The sequence below is a fragment of the Sturnira hondurensis genome, unplaced genomic scaffold (genome assembly GCF_014824575.4).
Source record: "Sturnira hondurensis isolate 20B ecotype Veracruz unplaced genomic scaffold, ASM1482457v3 Scaffold0016663, whole genome shotgun sequence".
Classification (NCBI taxonomy): Eukaryota; Metazoa; Chordata; class Mammalia; order Chiroptera; family Phyllostomidae; genus Sturnira; species Sturnira hondurensis.
In genome coordinates this window covers 15748018-15762268 of record NW_028089294.1, presented here as the reverse complement: position 1 = coordinate 15762268, position 14251 = coordinate 15748018, and the positions used below count along the sequence as shown (strand labels likewise).

Genomic DNA, 14251 nt, shown 5'->3' with positions numbered 1-14251 from the left:
GCCACTCTTTGAGGACTCTGTTTCAGGAAGCTCTAGGCCAGATGCGGATACTGAGGTCACATGCCTGAGGTGGCCTGGGAGGCCAGGTTCTAGAGTGTCCACTCTCACCAGGCTGCTGCTTCCAACTCCTGGGAAAAAGGGCTGGGAGCCCTTTTGCCTGGGACAGGGGACAGGGTGCAGGTGACAGCCCCTCAATGAGTAGGACCTGGGATGGGGACCGCAGGCCAGCAGGAGCCTTCCAACATTAAAATTCTCCTGGATTTGATCCAGCAACTCCATGCAGCAACAGGGCGCTTCTTACCCCTAAATGGCGAGTCAGGACCTGCAGGCAAGAGGGCCACTGTGGGCTCAACACAGAGTGGGAGACAGCACTGCCCTGCGGGCCAGCACTCAGGCCCCTCCCCCCAGGACAGTGTGCATAAGCAAGACCATGTTCCCATCAGAGAGGCATCTGGCAGGCCCCAGAGAGCCCCAGAAGGGGCTTCTCCTGTGTCCCGGTGTCCCTGTCCAGCTGGACCCCACAGAGTTCCTGCAGGGTCCAAATTCCTTTCAGGCCTTGGCCAAATAGCAAAGCAAATAAACCCTGACTCCTGGTCACACTGTCACATCCCAAGGGCCTGGGGGTGCCAAGGGGGCCAAGACAGAATGACCCACTCTGAGTGCCTCTGTGCATGTGTCACAGACTCGAGGAAAGGTGTGGGTTGGGGGGCGGGGAGCCCCAGTGAGGGCTAGGAAGGACGTGTCTTTCCCCAGTGGATTTCACCCCATTTGGCCCGGTCTCTGCTGTGATGATGGCTGGGATTTGAGGCCCGCCTTCAGAAAGACAGGGCATTTCAGCTTGCTTGGCATCATTGGCAAACTTAAACCCTAGAACAAGCAGATCTTAATTAAAAAAAAAAACTTTTATGTGACCCCACATTAAAGAAAAAAAGATGAACTAATGGGGCAAAGAGAAGACTTTTCTTTTGCTTTATTAAATAAACAACATTTTATAAGTGAGGGAGGGACAGGAACAAAGTCACACTTCTAACCCAAGTCCCCTGGAGCCTGGAAGGGACAGGGTTCCAAGTTCCGTGGTCCCGTGGAAGTCGCCGGAGCGGGGGTCCAGGGCCACCTCAGCATCCCCAGAAGTGAATCCGGAAGGAGCTGGAAGAACCCATGAGCCACATCGAGCCTGCAGGTCTGACACCCCCTGACCTCTCGTGCCCCTTTTTCTGAGCGTCGGCCAACTCGCAGCCCTCTCGAGCCAACCCAGAACCTTCTTTAAGCAACGTTCAGCGTCGCTGGAGTGCAAAGGGCACCCGAGCTTTGTGATGCTGGAACCCGTGGAAAGAAATGGAAGAGATTCAGAGTAAAACTGAAGGACAGGATTCTGGCCTCAATTACGTGGCGGGCTGTCATGAAAGAAGAGGCATTACCCTTGGTTCGAGTGGTCCTAAGTGTGGACCCTCTTACGGAGAGTGTGCCCAAGCCAAGCCCCCTGCAGCCACGTTGGAATGGAGCCCTCCCCTCCCTCCAGGTGGTGAGAAGAGGCGTGGGCCCCTGACTTGAGCTGGGCCAATCAGATCCCCTCTCTGCAAATTTGGGGTCACACATGACTTGTCAGCCTTTTGGTTAAGATCAAGTGTAAATGTGGAGTCATAGCTGAAGGACATTACTTAGGAGTCCCTGAGGGTCATTTGAAGTCAAGAAGATTTCAAGGAGATGACCACTGTGTGGGGGCCACATTTGGCCCACATCTGACGAGGTGGAGACTGCTGGTTTGCGTGCAGAGCTAAGGATGGAGTTGCTGAGGTGAGAGGCAGAGACTGGGCACTGAGCTATCCCGGGTTGCTGACAAGGGCTCTCTGAGGTCTAGGTGTCTTTGTTCTATTCTGATTGGTTTGTTAAATTGTTTTGCGTTGGCATCCTTTTTTGCCCCCCCAAATCCCCCAGACTACGAGGCCGAGGGCAGAATAGGGCCCGGGAGTAGCAGACACAGGCCCAGAGAGGCCAGCTCAACACTGCAGCGGGCGCCAGCAGGCTGCCTCCAGGGTGGTGCTTTTCCCACACCCAGAAGGCTCCAAACAGGTATGGAAATGGTCAGTTATCTCGGGGGTGTTTGGGCTGAGTGAGACCATTAAGGCCCCTTTCTGCCTGAAATAAGGCTTAAAAATGCTTGAATTCTTCTCTGAGTTCTACCACCAGCATCTTCACACCCCTCTGCACCGCCCCCCCCAACTCCTAGTGACCCCTGGAGGTTGGTTGTGAGGGAAGACAGAGGACTAACAGTGGCAAAGGCAGCTCCCCAGGTGGGTCCCGGAGCCCCGTGGGCTTTGGGAGCTGCATGCAGGTGCGCTGCTGGCTGTAGGGGCAGCCCCTGAAGTCTGGACCACGCACGTCATTTGCAAAGCCAGGATGCAGTCCTCCCCTTGCCTGCTAAAACCCTGCTCCCTGGTGGTGTTATCTAATTTCTCTGGCGCTCCAGTTTTGTTGATTCTGAAAGAACCTGGGAAGTGCCCCAGAAACTCATGACCCCCTTGGGAAGACAGAGGTGCTCACTGGCTGACAGGAGACTGGAGGGCCCTTCCTGCCCCCCACTTTGCTGGGCATACCCCCATCTCCAGCCCCACTTACTTCATGAAGTCTGGAGCCTTGGCCATCGCATGTTCGAACTCAGAGAAAGACAGCATGTTGTCATTGTCTAGATCCGACTCATTCAGGACCTGGCCGTGGTACAGACGGAGCAGAGAGCAGAGGGGTCAGGTGTGAGATGGGAGATGGGGCTCAGGGGATGGCGGGGGGGGGTGGGACACAGCCTGCAGAGGCTCCCAGCTGGAGGGAGCCTTCACACACATCCCAGAGTCCCCTGACCCCCCCCCCCCGTGAGGCAGGGTTCTCCTCCCTGCACCACCACCACCCCCCAGACAAGGACCCCGAAGTGCAGAGAAATGAGGTCAGGTGCACGGAGGTCCAGGGCCTTGTGGGCAGGTCTCATCATGGAAGGGCCCTCTAGGTGTCTCCAGCACAAACTTGGCAGTGAGAACGGGTGCAGGGTCAACAGGGTGACTGCCCACCACCACCCACTCCTGTCACCCGGCCACAAGCAGGGGCCCTGCACTGCAAGGGGCCCAATCAGGTTGCAGGGGCAGCAATGACCCTTCAAGGGGTCAGACTTGCTTCTAGTTCCCATTCAGACCAAAAGCCCTGGCAGGTTCTCTTGGTCTTAGGACAAGGGGACCCATGCCCTGTTGGGTTCACAGGGCGGTATTCATGTCCTGTCACATTCTGCACTGTCACGCCAGGACCCCTGGCCATTATGTTATGCTGGGAAAACATGGGAAAGGGGCGATGTGATGTACTCATTTGCTGCCAAGCTGCTGTTGAGCCACCTGCCTGCAGTGTTGGTGTGAGAGCGACCCTTGGAGTGGGTGGCTTGGCACACTGCTCTGGGGACCCTGGAAGGGAGTCATGGGAGGAAGTCCTGATCCTGGAGGAAGGACAGAAACCTGGGGGGTGGTGGCCTCCAGCCATGTGCCCATCCCTCAGGGTACCTCCCTGCCCGGGTCTGGGGCTTTGAGTGTCAGCCTGTCCCAGCCCCGCCTGTGCAGCCCCAGCACACACGTGGCAGCCCAGCACACACGTGGCTCATGAGGTCGGTCAGCAGGTCCTCTGACACGTCATCACTGTTGAGCAGCCGGAGGACAATCCTCTGCAGGTCCTCCTCATCGATGAAGCCGTTTTCATTAAAATCTGCTGGGAGGAGGCAGGGCCTGAGAAGAAGGACCTATAGGCTCCCACCAGCCTGTGGGATGCCCCACAGAAGCCAGCTGTCGCCTGTGCGCCTAGAACCTGGCACTCAGTGAGACCAGGCAGGCCTGAGGAGCAGGACGCTGCTGCACAGGGCAGGCTGCAGATGAAGGTGGTGACTAGTAACATGATAAACAGCAGCAGCAGCAGCAGCAGGAGAAGAAGCAGCAGCATTGATTTAGGATGCACCTGTTCAAATTTGTCCTGAGAGTTTCACCTGATTTAAGTCACTGAATCTTTACCATCAACCTTTTATTTGTTTCACTGAGCCAAAGGGAAACTGGGGCATAGCAGTGTCATCCACACTGCCAGCAGGTGGAAAGGCAGGGACTCAGACCCGGCTGGGCTGGTCCCCGAGCCCCGCGTCAACCACCGTGCTGTGGAAACGTTGGTCAGATCTCACGAGCCAGTGGGTCTCCGGGTGGCCGGGCGTGGGCGGCAGGGGAGAGCAGGAGCCAGACTGGTGTGGAGCCGAGGACAGAGGCACAAGCGCCTGCTCCTGTCACCCTGCACCGGGTGCACAGATGTGCCAGGCCAGTCTTGCCCACAAGGATCTCCCAGGCTGGGGGTGAAGGGGACACCACCTGGCACCCAAGCAGCTTGGCTGCAGGGAGAGGGGAACAGGTACCCCAAGGACATCAAAGGTTTCCAGGTGGGCAACTTCCTGCCTGGTTGGGGTTAGGAGTGCGAATGAGGGAGACTTCTTGGAGGAGGAGGCATCAGAGAAGTAGTAAAGACTTGGGCCTGCAGAGATGGTGATTGGAGAAGGTGTCAGGGTCAGTGACAGAGAAGGAACAGTGCTGGGGTGACCAGTCCAGTGCGAGGGGAGCAAGGCTTGGGAGAAGGTCAGAGGTTAGGTCTGGAAGGTGGACTGAGCTTTGAAGGTCCTTGAATGCCAGAATGAGGCCTCCCTGGCCTAGGGACACCCGACACAGTCCCTAAACTGCTCGTCAGCCACGCAGTAGACTCAGGGAGCTTAGGCCTGCATAATTGCCACCGCGATGCGCACGGGTGCACCAGGCAGTGGTTTAAGCGCTTTATTTTCACTGCATTTAGTCCTCCTAAGACAGGTAGAGAAACTGAGGCATGCAAAGATTAAAGATTATCACACTTATGTTCTTAATCTCACTTCAGTCTCTTGCCTTTAAATGTCCCCACACTCATACCTCCAGTCTGGGCTTCGCCCTGAACTCCAGGTGCGCATATTCCCACCCGCCTTCCTGCCCTCTCCACGTGGTCTAACGGGTCCCTCAAACGCAACTAGTTCAAACCCGAACTCTACACAGGCCCGCCTTAACCCTGCCCGCAAACTGACAGCTGTGCCCGTCTCGGCAAATGGGCAACTCTACTCTTCCAGTCGCTCGCCAATAACCTTGGAGTTTTCCGTCCCTTTTCCCCACAGCTCACCTGTCAGGAAATCTTCCCAGCTCTCCTTCCAAAGGACAGTAAACCCGACCTCTTCACTCCTCCCCGCCCCTCCGCCCCACCGCCCCTCCGTCCCACGGTCCCTCCGTCCCTCCGTCCCTCCGCCCCTCCGCCCCTCCGCCCCACTGCCTCCCCGCTGGTCCAGCCACCGGAACCTCGCTGTAGATTCGCAGTTTCCCTACTCTCGGCTGCCCCCTTCAGTCTATTCTCATCTCAGCAGCCAGTGATGCTGTGGATCCCTCTTCAGATCTCCCGGTAGACCCCAAGTGCTGCCCGCCTCCGCTCTGCCGGCCTGCCATTACCCGACGACGCCTACCCCCCACCCCACCCCCCCGGAGTGCCTGGCCTCGGGGCCTCCGCACGGGGAGTCGTTCCCCTATCACCCTGGGTGATGGCTGAGAGCCTGTCACCAGGACTGGAGGCAGTAAGCCACCGCAGTGACATTGCCCTGCTGGTGAGAAGCTCTGCAGCTTTCTCCCACAGGCCCCGCAGTGTCCCCAGGCGTCCTGCTGGCCCAGCTCCCATATGCAGAGCCTGCAGCAAAGTGACATGGCTTTGGTCCTAAGCCATCTGGAAACAAAATCATTTGCTAGAACAAAGTGTAGTCCTGGATGGTTCCCCTCCTTTTGGGGGGGGAGGGCAAGGGCAGAGCAGCCTGGGAAAGGGCGGGGGGCTAGGAGCTCTGGGCTGCTGGCCAGCCCGCAGGGCCTCAACAGCCTCAGGGCCTGCAGCCTTGGGCTACTCTGGGTGGGGGGACTTCTTTTTGCTGTTTCCCAACCACAGGAGAGGTTAAAGAGCTGGTGCAGGGAGGACTCAGCCTTCAGCTCCCACCAAAACATTCTTACCATCATCATCCCAATGTCTCTGTTATATTACTCCTTGCAATGTACAAAATACTTTTGCAGAAATTAGCCCATTTGATGTAGGGCACACTTTCACTATTTTACGCCCCGGAGAACTGAGGTGGCCTCCCTGGCTTCCCCACAGCCCCTAGCATCCCTCATGACCATGTCAGATCTTGGGGAGATGTGGGGAGACCTGCCACTGGTGCTCCAGCACCTGCCTAAAGGTAATTCATTCCTAATGGAGGCCATGCCGACGGGAGCAGGAAGGCAGTGCTGGGAGGTTGGTGTCTAGTAGGCAGAAAACCTGCCCAGAGGTCCTGGGGAGGGCAGGGGGAGATCGATCATCCGGAGGCCAGGAGTGTTCATTTGAGCAGAAACTGGAGCCCAGGCATGTCCCAGGCTGGCGTGGCTGGCCCTGCTGGGTTCTTGACCAATAGTGATTCACTCCCTCCTTCTTACAATAAAATTATAATTCCTGTTCACAACGACATCACTATCAGCTTAAAATACTAGGCTTCCCAGGCTCCCTTGCAGTTACGCGTAATCAGGTGATGAAGTTCTAGCCAATGAAATATGAAGTTTGGCTGGGGTGGGGCTTCCGAGAAAGTTTGCTAAGGGAGAGCGGACTTAATTGGGACTTTGAATGTTCAGTGTGCCCGAATCAGTTCCTATATCCCTTTATCTTTCTGCTGGAATGAAGGTAAGATGCCTGTAGGTATAGCAACCATTTTGTGACTGGGAGGACAACAGTCTTGGACTCAAGGTGGCAGGTCAGGAGGCTCACAGGAGCTGGGTCCCTGCAGCCATGTCCCGGCTCTGGGCTACCTGATCCAGAATGGTTTCTTGTTTTGTTTGGGGCATTTGGGCCATTTTTTTTGGGGGGGGGGGTTGATATGGACACTCTTACTCATAACTGTGTGCCATCCTCACTGATAGAGTAGGTCAGGGCAGTACTTCTCAAATTCTGTTTCACTTTAGAAACGCTCGGGGAGCTTTTCAAAAGCCCACCGACCAGGGCACACCCAACGCGTTACGTCAAGTCTCTGCAGCTGGGGCCCAAGCAGCTGTGGGTCTTCAGAGCTCCCTGGGTGAGTTCAGTGTGCAGCCCGGTCTGCAAACCAGTGGGCTGGAGCTTCTTAAACTTTAAGGTACAGAGGAACCACCTGATTCAATAGGTGGGGAGTGGGTGAACTGAGATTCTTTATTTCCAACAAGCTTCCTGGCAACGCTGATATGGTTGGTGCACGGACTCTGGCTGAGAGTGATCACGACGGCCATTACCATCACCATCTCCTTCCTGTCTCCTTCTCTTTTCCTTCTAGTTTTTTCTCCTCTTCCTCCTTCACTGCTATCACAACCACCTCAATTTATGGAGCAGCTACCACGTGCCAGGCTCAGAGATTCAGAGGCCCCATCTCTAATCCTGCAGACAGCTGTGTAAGGTAAGGAATCTTCAGAGCCCAAAGAGAACTGGGATTGTCTGGGTGTATCTGAGGAAGCCTTGGAGTTTATGAGTCCCTAGGCATCCATTTGCAGAGCTGATTTACCTGAAGGCTTTGCACTTTTTGTCTTTGTGCTTGAGCTTGAGGAGGAAGGAAACCGGAGGAGGCGACCTGGAGAGGAGGGGCAGAGGAGGGGCCTAAGGACAGCGTGGGGGACCGGTGGTGTCTGGTCCTTGAGCTGACCTGTGGCACTCTGCCCGACCTCCCAGGAGTGAGGGCATTCTCCCCACTTCTGAGCTGAACAGTTTAGCTCCTGCACCTTGAAGCCTGAAGAGAACCTGCTGCCCTCCTAGCTCCCTGAAGGCTTGGGTGGTTTTGTTTGTTTCGCTCTGAAAACCATGGAAAGACTGCTGAAGCAGACATATTTTGAGACATCTGCCCAGCCTACACTTTACCATCTTGGGAAGTGTCCCCACCCCCAGCCATAGGCCTCTGCCGCCACGTTTGTTTCTGTGATGCTGCTGCTTCTTGGCTGTGGTCAGTTGGACAAGGCCAGTCACCCAACCTGGGGGTAGCTAGAAGAGCACTGGCTCGGCTGAGCCAGTCCGAGTCTCCTGAGAAAACAGAAGTGAGAAACGGACATGCTCGAGGCTGGTCGGAGTGCGGCGGGCCGTTGAGAGGTCGGGGCAGTCAGCTTTGGCCCATGGGCACAGATGCATGAAAATCAGATCTGCAGAAGGAGAAAGGACACAGAGAGAAGCAGAGATGAAAGAGGTGAGGCCACCGGAGAGAGAAGTGGAGAGAGCAGCTGTCTCACTTCCTGACCACCGGCCGGCTGCATCCCAGGCCCCCTGGAGGCCTGCTCCAGGTCTACCATGGGTACCAGACTCCTGTGGTGGACACACTCGAGGGCCCCCTGCCCCTGTGATCTGCCCCTCTTACTGTTCATGCTTTTGTATAATCCATACTCCTCCTTTAATGTGGGCAGGAACTGTGACTTACTTCCAACCAATGGATTGGCAAGAGTGATGGGGTGTGGCTTCTGTGAGCATAACAAATTATTTAAGACCCCATCTTGCCAGCACACTGGCTGAAGAGACTCTCCCTGGCTGTCTTTGAAGAAGCAGGTGGCCATGTTGGGAGGCCCAGGTGGCAAGGAGCACAGATCAGCCTCTGGAAACTGGCAGCACCCAGCCCAGGGCCAGCAAGAAGCTTGGGCTGTAACTTCTATGCCCACAATGAAATAAATTCTGCCAACAACCAGAGTGAGCTTGTAAGTGGATTCTTCCCTGAATCAAGTGTTCTCCAGTTGAGAAGCAGCCGAGCCAGAACCTTGATGGCAGCCTTGTGGAGCCCCAAGAGGAGGACCTGACCAACCCTCGCCTGGACTCCTCTGCCACAGAAGCTGTGAGGATACAATGTGTGTCACCAAAAGCCACTACATTTGTGCTAATTTATCAGGCAGCAATAGAAAACTAATACACTGCTGGTCTTCACCAGTTGTCTTTTACACAGGTAAGTCCCCATTACTTGCAACCTGAAGATTCTCAGATAAGACAAGAGCGCCCAGCCAGGGCCAGCATTCCCCATTCAGAAGAGCTGCCCCGTCTAGAAGAATACTGACAGGAGACGGGACTGGCCAGAGGCAGCACAGCAAGTCCTCGGTGGCAGAGGCCTGATGGGAAGTAGCAGTGACTGGTGGACTTGTCCCCCATGGGTCCATTGAAAACTTCCTGGGGACGCCTAGAAATACCCGGGTTGGCCAACAGTCTACATGGTTTTTTCCATAAAATAAGAGACACGTTTTTCATTTTCACCAATAATCTTATTGATTTGGATGTTTTGAGTATGTTGGCTATCTCCCACGTGGTACACTGTAGATTGTTCTCCTCCTGAGTGATATCACATTGATTGTTCTCAATTAAATGTCTTGATTTCATCACTATCAACTTCAGCTGGTCTATCTGACTGTGGAGCATCGTCCAGCGAGAAATCTCCAGCACAAAACTTCGCAAACCACCTCGGAGACGTTTAATCAGTCACAGCACCTTCTCCATACGCTGCACAAATCTTTTTTCCTGTGTTTCTGTTGCATTTTTACCTTTCTTGAAATAATAGAGCAAATTATGATGAAAATGTATATTTTCCTCCATCTTCAATATTAAAATGACTACACAAAAATTCACTAACTTTGCTAAGTTTTTTTAAAAAATGCATGCTGATATGACAGCTGTCACAATACAGTCTAACAAAGTTGTTTCCAATGAAGTTAAAGACAACTAAGCACTACTAGAGCCATCTTACGGGAAAAACCAAATGAACTTGCTGGCCAACCCGATACTTGGGATAAGGAAGGATGAAGCGGATGGGAGGTGGGGGCTATTAAGCCAACCAGATTTCGGTGACTTCATTTGTACTGACCCAGCTTGAAAGTCACTGTAAATGTGTGTCTCATATCAGATTTGGGACACCTGGGGCCACTGTTTCCCCAAACCTCTTTTCTGCTCTGTTCCTTCTCTCCTCTCCTTCTGAGGCTCTGGTTATATGTTAGACCTTTCTATTGCCCTATGTGTCCCTGAGGCTCTGTTTCTTTTTTCCCTTCGTGTTTTTTCTCTCTGTTCCGATTAGATCATATTTCTACTGATCTGTCTTCAGGGATGCTGGTTCTTCTCTGTCCTTGTGAGTCTCCTGTTAAGCCCATCCAGTGATTTTTATTTCAGATATTGTATTTTTGTAGTTATATATCTTCCATTTGATTCTTCCTTATAGCTTTTATTTCTCTGCTGAGTCTTTCTGTAATTTTATTCTCTGTGAGCATACTTTTTTTTTTACATCAGTGGGCATGGTTTTAATAGCTGTTTTAAGATGCTTATCAGCCAATCCCAATGCCTGGGTCATGTCAGAGTCAGTCTCCATTCTTGAGAATGCATCGATTTTTAAAAAATGTTTTAAAGATTGTATTTATTTATTTTTAGAGAGGAGAGAGGGGAAGGAGAAAGAGAGGGAGAGAAACACTGATGTGCAAGAGAAATTTCCATCAGTTATCTCTCATACACACCCCAGCCAAGAACCGAACCCACAACTCAGGCATGTACCCTGACCATGAACCAAACTGGTGACCTTTCACTTTGCAGGACAACACCCAACCCACTGAGCCACACTGGTCAGGGCTAAAATTTTTATATGTTGACTAATTTCAGAGTGTATCTTGAACATCATAAATACTTTCTGGCAGAAATTCTAGATTCTGTTATATTCCTCCAAAGAGTGCTAAATGTTTGGTTTTAACAGGCAATTGGTTGGACTCAAGCTGCTAACGCTGTCACATGGGTCCTTGTTAAAATGCAGCAGCAGCTCAAACCCCAATTCAGTTCTTTTCTTTTCACCCAAGCTGCTGTGAGTCTGTCCTTGTACATGTGGTTTAGAGGAAAGAAAGAGAGCTAGGCACAGTTCCTACACAAATTTGGGCATCCTTTCTCTGCCTTTCATGGACTCTCCCCTTCTGTTTTCCAAGAGAAAAGCACCCCAACCTCTCTGATTCTTCAAGTCAGAAGGAGTGCAGTTTCTACCAGTTCTGCCTGATGCTACTCACTGAAACCCACCTTTAAGCTAAAAACAGTTGTGGGTTTTTTTTTCAAACTTGGGGGTGGGGAGGAGGACCATCTAGTACCATTTCCTTCTTTCAAGTGTCAGCTGCCTCTAGAATCTATTTGCTTTTGATAGCTTTCCAGTGCCATCAAGTAGTTACTTTCTGTATATTTATTTAGAGTTTATGATTGCGATCTGTGGAAATGACAGTGTGACAGGAGCTGGCTCAGCCATTCTCAGTAGAGCAATCTGTAATTGCAATTGACCTTGACCGGACACTGAGCCTGAGGACACACAGGATGCAAAAATAACACGAAGTCCTCCTTGGAGCTGAGAAAACAGTCCTCGCAGGTGCACTCCACCCTGTCCAAGGGCACCTGGGTGAGGCAGGGCTGAGATGGTGTCGACTGCGTGAAGACAGGAGCAGCTGGCAGGAATAGAGGGCAGGGGAGAAGCCAAAATGTGTAAGCCTAAAGGAACAGGTCCTTTGGGGCCGAGAAGCGGTCACAAGGCGCTTAAAGCTTTGCACACGGTCTGTCCGAAGGCTTCCCCAGGTTTCTTTGCTTCTTTCCTTCCAACTCCCTTTGATGCAGGCATCCCGGCTGTGCAGAGGGCACGGGGCCTGCAGAAGAGTACAGGTTCTGCAGAGCCTGTGGCTACCCACCCAGGACAAGACCAGGGACTGAGAAACGTCACACAGCCTCAGAGGTGATCCCTTCACTGAGACAAGTGAAATGATTTGCCCAAGATTGCTCACCCATTGGATGGCTGGATTTTATTGTTTAAATCTCTTCTGCAAAGCAAGCATAACTCCTTTACACCCATAATGTAGCCTGTCTCTCTCTCCCCCCGCCCCCGACTCTCCCCATCTCTATCTGTCATCTGCCCACACCACGACCACGAAATATCAACTTCGATGACTCCAATGGCCTCTGATGACATAGGGGAGAATGCATCAGTCCACTGGAATAGGAGCACAATTTTTTCGAAAAATGTGCAGTCCTTGAGAAACAGGATCATGTCCATACACACTCAGGTAACCCCCAGCTAACACCATCCCACCCAAGCAGTGATGTTGGTGGACTCCAGATGTGGCAGGGACTCCACGGCACTTCCTGCCTCATCACTCAGCCCCCCACGGCACTGACCGTAGATGCGAAAGGCGTACTCGATCTTCAGGCTGGGGCAGGCCTGCTCGCTGAACACAGACGCCATGCCCAGCACGTCCTCGAAGGAGAACACGTCGTTGTGGGAGAACACTCTGCAGATCCGGTCTCTGAACGGGTTGACCTGTGGGTGGGGAGGGGGAGGGGTTCTGTCAGCGTCGGGTTCGTGTCTCCCTGGGCCTTGCTTGCTTGTCTTCCCGAAGCACAGTGTCCTGTGTTGGAGAAGAAAGTAATAGCAACAAGCTCAATACTGGGGCAGATGCTGGGTCAGTGAGCTAGGACCCCGGAGAGGACGCCTGGGATGAGGGCACACGCTTATCGTCACTCTCCCCGCTGTTGTCTCCTCCTGCACGCACCTTCCCAAGGTTTTTCTGTTGTTCTTTTATAAGGTTACTGATTTTTCTCCATTTTATGTATAAAACTTGGAGAATACCAAAAAAAGAAAAAAGAAAAAAAAAGAATAGGATACAACTTGTTTTCAACCCACACCCCAGTGTCAGCTATGGTGAACATGTTGGCATAAAGTCCCACAGACCTGGGTTTAAGTCCTGGCTGCACCATTTGCTGCCGAGGGACCTTACTTTCCACGAGTTTCATCACCTCCCAGAGCCTGAGCTTTCTCATCTACTAGGTAGGGTGGGATAATTACCTACCTGGCCGGAGGGTTGTGAGGGTTAAACAGGATGGGTTTAAAGTTGCAGACTTACTGAGGTTATAAGTACCACTCAACAAAGGGTAACTGTTAGTTGTCACCTAACTATCCCAGGTAACGACAGTTTTCCCTTTGAAACCAAACTATTTCTCAGATTAGAGCCCCACAGGAGCAAGGGCACGGGACTGTAGGAGACCCTGGTTTCCCTAACCTGGGCCTGGCCAGGGTCACACAGGACAGGGCCCTGCCGACACCCCTGCAGGGTCCGAGCACATGCACATCCACTTTGCTCCAAGACAGCTTATTAGTGCTGCGCTCCTCCCCTCTGGGAACCGGCAGATCGGGTGGGCGGAGCGCGGGGGGTGAGACCAGCACATCTGATGGGAGTGAAAGGGGGAACTGCACCAAACGAGCTTGAACATTTTTAAAAGTAGCAAGTTTATTTTTGGCCCCACCCACCTCCTTCCACTTTCCCTGTCCCTAACCCAGCCCTACCTACCAGGACGTTTCACCCCCTCAGTTGCTCGGGGACCCAGCCCCTGCTTGTTCTACACTCACCCTGCCTGCCGGGGGCCCTGTCACACCCCACCTCTGCCCCAGGCTTCCAAATGACTTGATCCCTCCCTTACCCACAACCAAGCTTCCCTACCTTTGAATGCACCTCCGCTAAGAAAGCTATTTCATCCGGTGAATTCACACAGTCGAGCTGAATGGCCAATAGTTCTTCGATCTCCCAAATTTTCAATTAGTTGAAACAAATCTCTGGTCCCCTTTTCACTGACAAAGTATTTCCCCGAGGCTTCTGGCTTTGTGCAAAAGGGTTAGATTCCTCTGCTAGAAGCACGCAGCGACCCGGTCACCCCGCTCACGGATATTCGAACCCCAGCCCCAGCCTCTGGGGGTCTATATCCTCCCAACCGATGCTCCTCACAGTTGTGCCAGCCTCCGAAATTGAGTTTTGATTTCTCCATTTAGGGCACATGAAAATTTCTGCATTTCTCTTGAACTCAGCTACATATTAAAATCTATGGTTTAATTTTATTTGGTTTTCCTATGTATTTGAGGTAAGAGAAAGGACATTCTGTGTCACCTCGGGTGGCCACAGAGTCCCAAACCTCAGTGAGCATATGAGTTACCTGGGGTTCCCGTTAAGAACATGAATTGCAAGCTCCCATCCTCAGAGATCCTGCTTGAGAAGGTCTGGGGTAAAACTGAGACACAGGGAGCAGAGCTTGTGGAGAGACAGGCACAGATCTCCATGTAGGAGCTTCTGCATGACCAGCAAGGCCGAAGGTTGCCAGCAAAGCATCAGAAACTAGTGGAGAGGCAATGGGACGGACCCTC

General features: G+C 52.8%; 1 protein-coding gene across 1 annotated transcript in view; it reads right to left on the bottom strand.

The window, feature by feature from the left end:
• Nucleotides 1–1211: 1211 nt before the first annotated feature.
• CIB4 (calcium and integrin binding family member 4) overlaps nt 1212–14251 on the bottom strand; it is a 42247-nt gene continuing 29207 nt past the window's right edge. The window contains exons 3-6 of the mRNA XM_037066760.1: nt 12238–12379; nt 3623–3732; nt 2617–2705; nt 1212–1394 (exon numbers count right to left, since the gene is read on the bottom strand). Of these exons, the coding sequence (XP_036922655.1) occupies nt 1379–1394; nt 2617–2705; nt 3623–3732; nt 12238–12379 (357 nt within the window). The 3' untranslated portion in view covers nt 1212–1378. The remainder of the gene's footprint in view (nt 1395–2616; nt 2706–3622; nt 3733–12237; nt 12380–14251) is intronic.